The sequence below is a fragment of the Acinonyx jubatus genome, chromosome D2 (genome assembly GCF_027475565.1).
Source record: "Acinonyx jubatus isolate Ajub_Pintada_27869175 chromosome D2, VMU_Ajub_asm_v1.0, whole genome shotgun sequence".
Classification (NCBI taxonomy): Eukaryota; Metazoa; Chordata; class Mammalia; order Carnivora; family Felidae; genus Acinonyx; species Acinonyx jubatus.
Genome location: NC_069393.1, coordinates 10,138,253 through 10,152,460, shown reverse-complemented (window position 1 = coordinate 10,152,460; position 14,208 = coordinate 10,138,253). Strand labels below are relative to the sequence as shown.

The 14,208-nt window shown below is 43.5% G+C and overlaps 1 protein-coding gene across 16 annotated transcripts in view; it reads left to right on the top strand.

Moving 5' to 3' along the window:
- Nucleotides 1–14,208, top strand: part of LOC106982520 (zinc finger protein 37A-like) — a 179,105-nt gene that overhangs the window by 70,890 nt on the left and 94,007 nt on the right. For 8 of the 16 annotated variants that reach the window (XM_053206939.1, XM_053206937.1, XM_053206940.1 and 5 more), the window contains one exon: nt 3,878–6,616. The exons of 1 other annotated variant lie outside the window; for it this stretch is intronic. In XM_053206939.1, coding sequence (XP_053062914.1) covers nt 3,878–6,123 — 2,246 coding nt within the window. In that variant the 3' untranslated portion in view covers nt 6,124–6,616. Of the gene's footprint in view, nt 1–3,877; nt 6,617–14,208 lie in introns of those variants that run through there. 7 more of the 16 variants (XM_053206946.1, XM_053206944.1, XM_053206945.1 and 4 more) reach the window with 1 other exon arrangement.

Sequence of the window (14,208 nt, the reverse complement as noted above, 5' to 3'; positions counted from 1 at the left end):
CACCCCTGTTTCATTAACTTCTAATCTAAGTAAATTGTCCAAAAGTGAAAAAAGACCTGATGCACATATTCAGAGGGACCATCAGGAACCTGGGAAAACGGACCTGGAATGGTTCACTCTAAGATATGCTTTAGTAAAACTACTGGACCTTAAACACAGAAGTCTCGAACTCATGTACTGTGAGATCATGACCTGAGCCAAAACCAATAGTCAGATCCTAAGCTGACTGAGCCACCCAGGTCCCCTTATCCGTATTATTTTAAATTTATTCTTGTATTCATGTGTTTCTGCCTTTATTGTTTCCCTCTTTGTGCTACTTCTTTCTTTTATATTACTGTTGCCTTTTTCTAGTCTTTTACTTTTTGAGCTAAGGATTCACTTGTATTTCATTCTTTGTCACCGATGCAAAACATTTAATGCTGTGAAACCTCTGATCTATATATGTATCCCACATAGACTCGTAAGTAATATTTTCACTAGTTTTTTTGGTTTAGAACTTAGGCTTTGGTTTGTTTCCTTTTTCACCAAAGAGCAGTTTGCTAGAGGATTGTTTGCTTTTGAAGTCCTTATGGAAGAAGCTTGTTCTTCCCCAATAACAACTTCTTTTTTTAAAAATATTTTTTAATGTTCATTTATTTTTGAGAGAGAGAAAAGGGCAGAGCATGAGCTGGGGAGGGGCAGAGAGAAAGGGAGACATAGAATCCGAGGCAGCCTCCAGGCTCTGAGCTGTCAGCACAGAGCCCGACACGGGGCTCGAACTCACGGACCGTGAGATCATGACCTGAGCCGAAGTCAGACGCTTAATCGACTGAGCCACCAGGCGCCCCATTCCTGAATAAGTTCTAGTTTTAGTGCATTGTTCCCTGAGCATGTTACCTTTATCAGGTTTTTTTTTAATGTTTTGTGCACCCTTGAGATATAAGTCTATTTTGTATTATAAGTTTTGATATTAGAAAATTACATATGGGTCATAATACAAGTTTTCCCGATGTCGTTGCGTCTTCTACACCCCGACATTGTGCTTTCTGATCGCTCTTGAAATACTCTTTTTATCAGTGTGTTTTATTTTTTTCCTTGCTTCTCTGAGTTCTTCATGAAGGTTGTTCGGTCTTTCAATACTCCTCACTGTTATTTGTACATTCAAAGATGTGGATGTTAGCCTTGTAAAGTGTTTTGTTTTTGGTTTGGGTTTTTTGGTTTTTTTGTCCATCCTGCTAACTAGATTGTATCTGTTTCCTTACTGTTTCCCTTTGCCTGGAATAATATTGCCCATTCCTTTGTTTTTATCTTTTTGAGTCATTTTCTGTCAGTGTGTTTCCCCTTTGCAGCAGAGATTTGGGATTTGTTTGTAACCCATTTGAAGTCATTTTATTAAGTGGTGCGTTAAGCCCATTCACATTTAGTAACAGGATTCCTGTCTGGTCTCATATGTCATATTTGTTAACATTTAATGAGTATCATATTCACTGAACAATTCAGTTTCGTCTTTTTGTTCATTCTGAAGGAGTCCATTAGAAACTTTAGATGTTTTTGTTCTGGTGGTTACTTTTACAGTAATGTCTTTTATACTGGCTTTAGTTGCTCATATCCTTATTTAACCTTCCATTTGGTTTTCAGCTTTTAGTGACCTTTAGAGTGTTTAGTGACCTTCTTTAGACTATTCCATGGCTCTCACTTAGCTTACTGTTATTTCTTCTCCTTTTTCCTGTTTCCTATAGGCTTTTATGGTTGCATTGTTTCTGCTTCACTGGAATATATAGCATTAATATATTACTCTTATATTCTTGTTCTCAACTTTCTTTTGGTCTTAGTCCTACACTGCTCAGCTTTTCTGCCAGTGTGTCTTGTCAAATCTCGGTTGCTTGAAGTTTGTCCTCTTCTAGAAGGTTCCGTGATTACATTATTACCTGATTTCTTGAATATCTAATATGATTGACCTCATCCCAGAGCCTGGATACTTTTAAAGGATCACGTGGCTGGATATACAACCCTTGACTTCTACTTGGTTATTTGTTGAAAAGGTTGCTGCACTGACCTCACTTTGTTTATTGGGGACAGTCTCTTGCCCAATCTACATGTTTGTTTGCTTATTGAGACTTGATCTTTCTGTCCAGAGCAGACTTCTTCACTTTTAAGGTTTACAGTTTCATTAAAGCATGTCTTAGGAAGGACTGTTTCAGGTCAGCTTTCCTGACGGAAAAGGAAAGTTCATGGTGGTCCTTAAAATATGCGGGTAAGATCTCTTTTTATTTCTGGGCAATTTTCTTAGATAATGGTTTTTAATACTGTATTTATTCCATTGTTTTCTTTTTTTCTCTTTAGAGACTACAGTCACACATATAATTTTAATTTAAAACATGTATTTTATTATTTTGTAGATCACCTGCTTTATCCAGAATTTTCTCTGTGATCCAGTTTTCTTTCTTTGGTTTTATTGTCATTCTTTTTTTTTTTTTTTTGCTCTATTGTCAGGTCTTTTTTCCACGCTGTTTATTAAAATTTCATTCAAATATCTTTTCTTTTTGTACTTTCTGTTAAATCTGCCTGAACCATTTTACCAAAAACACCACAGAGTGGGTGGCCTAAGTAACAAATTTATTTTTTCACACATCTGGAGGCTGTATGGCCAAGATGAAGGTATCCTCAGGGTGCCCTCTGGTGTCTTCTGGTGAGCCCTCTGTCTTCAGCTTGCAGACAGCACCTTCTGGGCCTCTCCTCACATGGCTTTTTTTCTGCAAACCAGGAGAGCAGGAAAGGGCTGGTGTCTCTTCGGCTTCTGATATGGATGTCTTTCCTGTCATTAGTGCTGCACCCTGATAATGTCATTAAACCTTACGGCTTCAACATACGAGTTTGGGAGGGGGACAGTTCAGCTCATAACCAGGTGCTTACAATTTGAGTCATATTCTAAGATCACTCTGCCCTTTTTATAATTGAATTACTCACCCGATCAGCCCTTGCCTCCGTAGTTCCCATTAATACTCCAAGTCCCTTGTGTTGGAGTTCTCGGTGGTCTGAGCTGTCATCTGTCAGAACGAAGATGTCGCTCCATGTTTTCTCCTCTCACTGTGGGACTTCCCCTTTCAGGCGGTGATTTTATTTGCATTTAATTATCTATACGTTCTAGGGGTGCCTGGGTGGTACAGTCCATTGAGCGTCTGGCTTCAGCTCAGGTCAGGATCTTACGGTGCCTGAGTTTGAGCCCCATGTCGTGCTCTGTGCTACAAGCTCAGAGCCTGGAGCCTGCTTTGGATTCTCTGTATCCCTCTCTCTGCCACTTCCTCGCTCATGCTCTGTTTTTCTCTCTCTCAAAAATAAACATTAAAGAAAAAGAACTTTAATTATCTCTAAGTTCTCTGTCTCTTCCTCTACGTGTAGTTGCCACAGACTCAAACTGACTCTTTATATAGATGTGGACTCTATATCAGTTTCTTTTGTATTAAATGTTTATTTCCTCAGTGGTGATTTGAAGTCAGTAGTATTTTGTATTTCCCAGTTATGCTGAAGTCATGGGTTGTTGATTGGTCATTTTATTTGCTCTCCTTAGATTGATCCTTAGAGGTATTTGGAGGATAGATGGAGATGTTACGAATTTAGTAGCTGCCGTTACTCCTCAGACGTCGGAATGCAGATGTATGCTTGCAGTAGTTTCCTCTCCTTTCTTCTACCATGCCAGGCCTTTTGTTTCTTGTTTCCATTTTCGTATTTTCATGTCCAACAGAAGAAATCGAAAAAATAAGTACTTACAGTTATTTTCTTCCCTGGAGACTAGACAAGAAATCAAAATCCGCTGAAACATAGGGCGTTTGTATATACGTTGCATTCCAGAAGAAATGCGTTAGTATTTATGTGTACGGTTAATTTTTCTTATCTTTAGAAGTCTGGGAAACTGATCACAAGAAAGGAAGGAGGCAAGAAAACCAGCATAAACCTGTGAGGGAAGTTGCATTCATCAGTAAGAAAACGCTGACCAAGGAACGAGGTAATGTAATAGGAAAACCATTTAACCTGGACACAAATTCGTTTCCTTCCAGAGAGAGCCTCTGTCAGTGTGACTCATATGGAGTGAGTTTCAGCTGTATTTCTGAATTGTGTATGTATATGAAAAACTATTTAGGAAAAAAGACTGATGAATTTAATGACTGTGGAAAATTACTACTCAGTATTGAACACAAGAAAACTCCTACTAGCGAGAAAAGTGAATTTTTTAAACATGGGGAAACTTTCAGTCAGGATGAGGACCCTGTTGATCATGAGAAGATTCAAAGTGTAGAGCAAAATTTTGAATATTACATGTATCAAGAAACCTTCCCCGAAAAGGCAACATTGAGTACGTACAAGAGAGAGATCACTGAAGAGAATCACTCTGAATGTATTGAATATGGGAGAACCTTCTTTCCTAACTCCTCTTTCCTGTTACATCACATGAATGCCTCCGAAGAGAATCACTGTGGACTGCGTGGTTGTGGGAAATCGTTATGTGTGAAGTCCACCCTTTTGAAACCTCATGGGGCACGTATGAAACCCTCGGAGTGTAGTGAGAGTGGGGATCATTTCCGGGGGGATTTATGCCTTCCACGACTTCAGAAAACTCATAAAGGAGAGAAACACTTTGAATGCAATGAATGTGGGAAAGCGTTTTGGCATAAGTCCCACCTCACTCGACATCAAAGGATACACACGGAAGAGAAACGCTTTCAGTGTGATGAATGTGGAAAAACTTTCTGGGAGAAGTCAGACCTCACGAAACATCAGAGATCACACACGGGGGAGAAGCCCTATGTGTGCAACGAGTGTGGTAAAGCCTTCAGCCACAAGTCAGCCCTCACGATACACCAGAGAATACATACAGGGGAGAAACCCTATCAGTGTAGCGCATGTGGGAAGACTTTTTACCAGAAGACAGACCTCACCAAACACCAAAGAACACACATAGGGCTGAAACCCTATGAATGCTATGAATGTGGGAAATCCTTTTGGATCAATTCACACCTTATCCTGCATCAGAGAACTCATACAGGGGAGAAACCATTTGAATGTCCTGACTGTGGGAAATCTTTCTGTCGGAAGTCACATCTTATACAACATCAGAGAACCCACGTAGGGGATAAGCCCTACAAATGTGATGTATGTGGGAAAAGTTTCTACCACAAGTCAGTACTCACCAGGCATCAGATAATTCATACAGGGTTGAAACCTTATGAATGTTGCAAATGTGGGAAAACGTGTTTGAAGTCTGCCCTCACAGTGCATCAGAGAATTCACACAGGGGAGAAACCCTTTGTGTGTCCTGAATGCGGGAAATTCTTCAGCCATAAATCCACCCTCTCTCAACATTACAGGATACATACAGGGGAGAAACCGTTCGAGTGTCATGAATGTGGAAAAATCTTCTATAGTAAATCGTCCCTACATAAACATACTAGGATACACACAGGGGAGAAACCCTTCGGATGTAATGAATGTGGGAAAACGTTCTGCCAGAAGTCTCAGCTCACTCAGCACCAGAGAATCCACATAGGAGAGAAACCCTATGAGTGTAATGAATGTGGAAAGGCTTTCTGTCACAAATCAGCTCTCATTGTGCACCAGAGAACTCATACAGAAGAAAAGCCCTTTAAATGTAATGAATGTGGGAAATCTTTCTGTGTTAAGTCAGGACTTACTTTACATCAGAGAAAACACACAGGGGAGAAACCTTATGAATGTAATGAATGTGGAAGGTCTTTCTGTGATAAGTCAGCTCTTGTTGTGCACCAGAGAACTCATAGAGAAGAAAAGCCCTATAAATGTAATGAATGTGGGAAATTTTTTTGTGTGAAGTCAGGACTTATTTTACATCAGAGAAAACACACAGGAGAGAAACCTTACGCATGTAATGACTGTGGGAAATCCTTCAGTCACAAATCATCCCTCACAGTGCATTATAGGGCTCACACAGGGGAGAAATCTTGTCAGTGTAATGAATGTGGAAAAATTTTTTACCGTAAATCAAACCTTGTTAACCATCAGAGGTCACACACAGGTGAGAAGCCCTATGAATGTAACACATGTGGAAAACCCTTCTCTCAGAAGTCAAACCTCATTGTACATCAGAGAACACACACGCAAGAGAAACCTTAGGATTGCAGTGGGTCTTAGGAATGTTGAGCTGTGGTTAAGCAGTCACTACACTTCAGAGAACTCACGTAGAGGAAGCAATGTCGATATCCTGAATGTTGAATAACTTTCGTCCACAAACTGGCCTTATTTTACCCTGAGGTAGACTGCAACACATAAAAGACAGTCTTGTTAGGTAACATTCCTTTGAATGTCCCCTAGCAAATGTGGGTATAAAACCTTGCAGATTTTTTGATTTTGTCATTTGTTTTTAGCAAAAATACAAACTAGGTTATGTCAGAATTTCTACTAAGGAGAAATCTTTCAGTTTGAGACATACAGCTTGAAGATTCTCTTTAGAGGCAATATAACATTGGAAATTGTGTTGTAGTTTTGATGCCATATTTGTCTTAGGAAACCTAAGAATTTGTAATTTATAGATGAATATTGTGTGTTGTACAAACAAGCAAAAAAAAAGTAGTAAAATGAAATAAAAGAAGTTGCAGTAATACATAGATTTCTCATGTGCCCTTCTCTGAGTTTCCTCTTAAGATATTTTACATAACAAAGGTATATTCTCGAGCAGAAATACGGATGGTACCTTAATACTAAGTCACATACTGTCATTCACACTTCAGCAGTTTTTACATGCACTTTGTGTTTATGTGAAGTTTTACAAAATGTTGTCGCTTATAGTTTGAGTACCCATGAGCACAGGCTACAAAATCAAAAAGGAATCTGGAATCTGTATTGTATTAGGGTTAAAAAGGAACCAAGATTTCACCACAAGCAGGTCCCTTGTGTTAATAATACCCTTTCTGCAACCCTATCCTGGCAATTCATGTGAGTATGAAGTTTTTAAAACAGAGACAAATTGAATAGTTAGGGCAACAGCGTTAAACGCTTATGTGAAGTATCCCTTAAGTTTGCAGGACTCCTGTTTCTACAAATAGTACCTTCTATTAACTGTGTCTCTTCCATATGTGTAGTGGAATTTAATATGATTGTGAATCGAAGCTAGACACTCGTAGTTCAACATCTCCCAGGTATGTCGGGGCCTGGAGGAACCTCTGGAAGGGAGGCCCCCAAAGCTAATACGTAACCACTTAAAATACATAAAATATCAAAATGGTAAATAAAATGTGCTCTGTGCAGAGGGATATCTAGTCTATGATCTCATTTTCCCCTCTCACCCATGGTCCTTTCAAACTGCCTTGAGTGTATTTATGTGCATCCTCCAGCCCTCAGCCTCAATTTTTTACAAACCCCTATAGGTAACTGCCCTCTAAGGCAGAGTTCAGAATAGAAGCTACAGACAGACTATATGACACTCAGGGTTGTAATCTAGGCTGTAAACTCAGGTCCAGTGTACCCAGAAACAGATCTGGGCCCTTGGGTTTTTGATTATGTGAGAAGGTGGGTTGAGACTGGAGCAGAGCCAGAGTAAGGTCAGAGTGAGGCTTTGATGGACCGACAGGGTGTAAAGGTGGTATACTACATTTCATTATCCGATTTCATAAATCAGGTTACACAAACTAATGATCTTAAATTGCACAGATATTCTAAGCTTTCATCTTAGGGAACTAGAAGAGAGCTAATTAAATCCAAAGTAAGGAAAACAAATGAAATAATAAGAATCAGAGCAGAAATCTGTGAGATCTTTGAAAAAACAAAACCAATACACCAAAAGTTAATTATTTGAAAAGGTCAATAAAATTGATAAACCTTCGGTTAACTAAGAAAAAAGAAAAGATACAAGTTGCCAATGGCAGAAGTGAAAGAAAGAACAACTGATAACGTGGACATTAGAAGGATAGTAATGTTACAGACAACTCTGCCCACAAATTTCATAACCTAGACCTATTCCTTGAGAGACACAATCTGCCGAAACTCACAAAAGTATAAATTTGTGTAGGCAAATAATCTATTAAGGAAATTGAGTTCATCCTTAATCTTCCAAATCAGAAAGTTCAAGCCCAGATGTGTTCACTGGTGACTTCTAGCAAACACTTAAGGAAGGAAGAAATGATACCAGTTCTCTACACCTCTTCCAAAAGGTAGGAGAAGAAATCCTTCCTAACTCATTCTGTGATGCTTATAGTAGCAAAAGCAGGCAGAGACATTATAGGAAAGGAAAGCAATAGGGCGCCTGGCTGGCTGAGTCAGTAGAACACGTGACTCTTAATCTCGGCGTCCTGAGTTTGAACCCTAGGTTGGGTGTGATTAAAAAAATTCTGAAAGGGAAAGCTAGATGTCTATATGTCTCGGAACATAGATGCTGAGATCCTCAACAAATCGTCACCAAGTTGAATCCCACTATATATAATTACGTGCCATGACCATGTGGGATTCATTCCAGGGGTGCTGTGCTGGTTCAACATTTGATAGTCGGGTAGTCACCTGTCACATCAAGAGGGAAAAGAAGAAATGATCATATGATCTTATCAATAGGGGCAGAAGAGCCTTTCACAAAACGTTAACCCACATCCACAATAAGAAATCTCAGCAGGCTGGGAGTATGGGGAACATTGACTTGGTAGAGAACATCTCCAACAGCCCTACAGCTAACGTTGTACTTTGATGGTGAGAAACTAGATGCTTTCCCAGTGAGAAGAGGAGAGCAAAGAGGTCCCTGTCCCTGCTCTTTCATCCTCCTTCTGGAAGTCCTCGCCGACAGAGCAAGACCAGAGAAGGAGAGAGACTTGGATTGGGAAGGAGGAGAGAAAACTGTGTACAGTCACACATAACATGATTGCCCATGTAGGAAATGTCCAGGAGTCGGCAATAAAACGCGCTGACGCGAGTTAACGAGGTTTTAGGATACGGTGATTGGGTGGGTGGTAAAAAGAAATGAGCCGTTCGGTAACAGGAGACATGCAGGAGCCTTTACGTGCATATTGTTGAATGAGACAAGCCAATCGGAAAGGCTTTCCACCTTACGTTACCAGTTATAGTGCGTTCTGGAAAGGCACGTGGGGGGACAGTAAAAGGATCGGTGGTCGCCGGAGGATTGAGGCAGGGGAGGGAAGGCTGAATAGGTGGATTATGGAGGACTTTTAGGACGGTGGGAGTATGCTGTAGGATATTGTAACGGTAGATGGCGTGCGGATCCTTTGCCAGTGCCCAAAAATGTAACAAAGGGTAAGCCCTAATGTAAACTGTGGTCTTCAGGTAGTACTCCTGTATCAGCATTGACTCATCAGTTGTAACAAATGGACCACACTACTGCAAGATATGAATGATGGGGGTCTGCAGAGGGGTAGGAGTGAAGGGGTGTATAGGAACTCGACTTTCTGCTCCATGTGTCTGTAACTGTACGACTACTCTAAAATGTAAAGTGTGTGAAAGAAATGAACCATCCTGTCTGCCTGTAGCAATATAGAGGAATCTCCGAGGGTGTTTCTTCTATAATTACACAGTTAGAAACAGAGTATTCAGTACCACTTTTGCCATGGTGGGAGGCAGAATGCATTCTCAGAAATCATATGCTGACCATCACTAAGGCCTATTTTCAGCTGTAGCCTCCTGTTGTTATAAGCCGCCTTGTCTTTTCTGCAAGTATCGTAAATTTCTCACCTCTCTTCATAACACCTTGTTTCTGTACTAAGTTTCCGTTGGTCCTGTGTTCCTGCACTACAAATATAATGGCCACTGATGAACAATTGAGCTGTGTCTATAGTCTTCAGAATATTTTTAATTACAGTAACTGTGGTCTGAAGTTAAGGCCTAGTGTCCTAGACTCTTGACATCTGAAACCAACATGGAGTGAACCCTCCGAGCAGGAGGCAGTTAACCCAGTGGGCATCACTAAGAGGATGGTCCATCTAAGACCCGGGTCACCACGTAAGACCCAGTTCATCCAGTTGTCATTAAGTGATTGTTGTTGACTAACGAGGTCTGAGATAGGACAAAGGCCACCTGGGACCGAGCTACCGGTTGCTGGCAGACAGCCTCTTGCTGTGGACTGTGCTGCCTGTTTTGGGTGTCACTGTTTCCTCCCCTGGCAACAAGCTCTTGGCCCTAAGAATTGTTAATTGGCCGTACCCCAGGTGCCTGGGCTCCGGGTTCAGTCAGTTTGGCTGGTGTCGTGAGACGCTCCGCCTGTAGAGGCAGTGACGACACCGCACTTTAACTGGTGAGCATTTGAGCCCCAGCTACCCAGGGTCGAGGGTCTGGCTGGCACTCTCCGGTTACTGTGTACCGAGTGTTGGCCGTCCCCGGCTGTTCAGGGTAGCCACGCTTACCAGTTTTTGTCATTGTGCCCCAGCGGGGAGGGCATGCAGATGGCCCTTGGTGAGAGTTTGGAAAGCTGGGCTGCCCTGGCCCCGGGAGCATGAAGCGTGCACGGCCCTCGGTGTGTGATGAGCTGTCGTTCACGTGCGGGCAGCGGCCGTCCCCATCTCTTGCTGCTCCTTCCCCTGCTGCCATTGCACACACGCCTCACGCCCGAGGGTGCCGAGGTGCACACCTGTGGTGTCCTGTGGCCCGGAGGCTGATGAGAAACAAAAGGGGACGTCTTGCAAATTGCCAGAGGAAGGACCTCAACTGCGCTAATGCAGAACCCTCAGCCAGTGAACCTGGGGTTGGCGAGGCGCTGGGGTTTTTTTCAGTACACCAAAGGACTAACCTTGGAGTCCTGGGGCTTGATGGCCTTGACCCTTGCCGTGCCAGAATGACCTTATTGTTTGTGAACCGTGACCCCAGAGAGACTGGCTGGCATTCCTTGGAGGAAGCGGCAGCTGTCTGTGAGGCGGACTGCGGGGCCGTGGTCCTTTCCCTTGTAACCACCCAGGCCCCCGCCACAGGTGTCAGGATGGAGACAAAAACTGAAAGCTGTCACTTCACATGGCTAGAAACCCAAAATACTGTGAGGGAATTTGTAGAGAGAGAAATGAGAGAGAAGAAACCTGCACTGTTGCAAAAAGGCAGCCCTACAGAAGACATTCGGTCAACCGCCGGGTTATGGGCCACGCTTGCTCCTTGCAGCTGTGCTCTGCTGCCTCTGTTGAGAAAAATTCTCATCCTCCTGCTCAGAGGGGAAAGCACTCACCCTGTGCCACAGCAAAGGGGATCATTGGAATGCAGCGTAAGCCCAGGATCCTTAATCCGTATGAAGCAATGTAACCTTTGCCATCGAGTGGGCTCTCGAGCCCGTAGATCCTCCCTGGAGGCTCTCTGGAGAAGGCAACTTGTACGTGCGATCAGAGTAAATAGAAAAGCCCCTGACGTATATTGAGTGACAACAAAAAGGAAAGAATTGGCAAGAAAGAATGAGGGGTGGGAGGAACTTAGGTACCGGAAAAGGAAACAACGAAATGACAGAAATGAAGGTGCACAGATTGCCCCAGCTGGGAGTCCAGACTATACGAAGATAACTTATGCAACAGAAGATCAAAGGGCACTAACTGGCTTTTGGACCTTCGCTAGATCGTTTGTGAAATGACTTAAATATCTGCTGAAACGCACCGTTGACAAATTGTCATGACCTTGACACCAGGCTTGAATTACAGCTGTATTTGGGCCTTCGGCTAAATTTGATCATGTCATTCCCTAAAATCTTAGAGGAGTTACTGACTACAAAATGGAGTGCGGGTGAGTGTATATTTGTGTTTCCTCAGAACTTATATGTTGAACTCCAGTCCTCAGGGTGATGGTCTCTGGAGGTGGGGGGCCTTTGGGATGTGATGAGGTTATGGGGGTAGAGCTCTCCTGAATGGGAGTAAAGCCCTCACAAGTGTTGAGCAAACGCCTTTGGCTTTTGCACAAGTGACGACAGAGCAAAAGGACAGCTATCTGTGAACCAGGAGGCAGGCCCTCCCCACGTGCTGATACCGCTGGCCCCTTCATCTGTCTTGGACTTGAGGGCCTCCAGAAGTGTGAGAAATAAATTTGTGTTGTTTGTAAGCCACCCGGGCTGTGTTATTTTTTCTTGCCAGTATGAACAACCTGAGACATTCGGATGAGTAGGTATGTTTTCTCTTAATCCACAGAACTATTGCCTGAGTTCTCCGTGGTCACAGCACCCATTGACTTAATTATAGCACATTCCCATGGTAGGTTCCAGTCGAGTGAATATGAACTTTTGGCACTTAGAATTTGGGTTGTCAGAAGGGGACCCCCGTGTACTGTATGTCCCGGTTGAAAGCATGGTAACCACCTGTTCAGAGACGAAGTGATTGTCACTGCTGCTTCTCCATTTAGTACTCCAGTTTACTGCGTTCTTAAACCTGGAAATAGTGTTGGCATGTCACAGTGGGTCACCGCATCCTCAATGCTGGGGCCAATTGTCCGGGACCCAACACCACTGTTCCTGAAATAACTGCCTCCGTCTAAGCAGCAACCAGTACATATTTTGTTACTATGGGTTTTGCCAGTACATTCTCCCCAGGGCTGTTTTCAGCAGCCTCAGCCACAGTTTGCCTTTGCCTCCAAAGGGTCCCGGTACACCTTCAGCAGGCTGCCAATGGGATATCCCAGCAACTCTTTGCCATTGCACATAGTCTTTGCAGGGGATACCTTGATTGCACCCAGATTTCTTCAGGAACCCAGGTATGATATATTGATGATCTCATCCTCCAAGGAGATCCTTCACCCATGTATTAGGCGTTCACATACAAAAGTTGTGATAATTCATTTTCCCATACATACTGCAAAGATCCACCTCAGGTAAATTCCCTGAAAATTACTTGTAAACCTGGGACTGTTGCATCCCTGCCACTGTCATGAACCTGCTACTGACTGTTCTTTGTCTTGTGTGTTCTTAGCACACAGAATGTTAGTACAAATGTGTCTTTTCTTCTTGGGTTCTGCAAGGAACATATTCCCCACGTAAACAGTTTACTCAGTTTTATTGATGGCTTTACCTCCAATTGGCCCAACTTTATAGGGCCCCCTCCAGAAACAGGCTCTAGAATCAACCCACATTGAAGTCAACAGGCACTCCTGTGAGTGCCCTTCTTCACTGCAGAAACTTTGCCAGTATCCCCCCAATCCTCCTGGAGTTTGTAGACCGCCCCCCCCCCCCCCCCCCCGCTCAGGGTGGCCATAGGTTACCCAGTGGCTTCTGATGCAAGAAACTACCTTCTTCAGCCTTGCAGTAATCCCCATTGGAGCATCAGTTGTTGGTCATGTACTTGGTGCCCCAGCACAAAGAGGCTCCCTGAGTCTGGGACCCTCCATACCCAACTGCCTGTTGTAGCTTGAGTCATGGAAGCAGTACCTTGCAAGCATGGTTACTGACGCTTCCTTGCTGCATGATGGAGCCAAACGTGGGGTCTCCGGCGTATCCCAGCTGCAAGGGGGCTGTGCTCTTCTGCTTCATTCAGCCCAGCTGTGGTGCTGGAAGAGGTCCCCCTTCTCCCGGACCCCGTTACCGGGACTGTCCCTTGGAACGAACTGAATGAGCAGCAGTAGCAGTTCTTAGACTTTACAGATGCCATCATCGTCCTGACATGTGATGGAGCTCGGGGGAATGTTGCTGGCTTTCATCCCTTATCCAGGATGTCCCTGATGAAGGGAAGGACCCAAGAGTCTGCATAAGGGGCCATACATCAAGTAGTCCTCTTAAGACTGGCGCCTCTGGCCAACAAGTGGCCCCATCTGCACATTTTTACGTACTCTTGGGCCATTAAGCCAAGAGGTGCCCCGCCGTGGGGTAAGGAATTCTGGAAATGCCTTGCCTCACAGTACAGCCTGAATGTAAATCACGGTAACAGATGTTTCTCCAGGTCCTATGGCTATGATACAGGAGCCGAGCAGGGTATTCCCTTTCCCTTCCTAGTTCCAGACGTTACTGATAGTGACCAAGGCACTCCTGTCACTTCTCAGTATGCACAATCCTGGGCTCTTGAAAAAGGCGTTCGTAGAACGTTCGCTTCCCCTGTAAGCCGCCGGCATTTTGTTTAATAGACCACCTCTTGCAGGTGGGATGTGAGTACACCTGTGCAAGTGTCGCTATTTAAAGTGCCTGCTCAGTGCTGAACTTAGACAAATGCTCACAATTCTTGCAGTAGTGCTCATACATTTGCAGTTAATAAAACCTCAGGAAGTTTGAGATGTTTTCAACCTCCCAGCTCCCCTGCATCTTCCATTGGGGAGATGAAAGAAGGC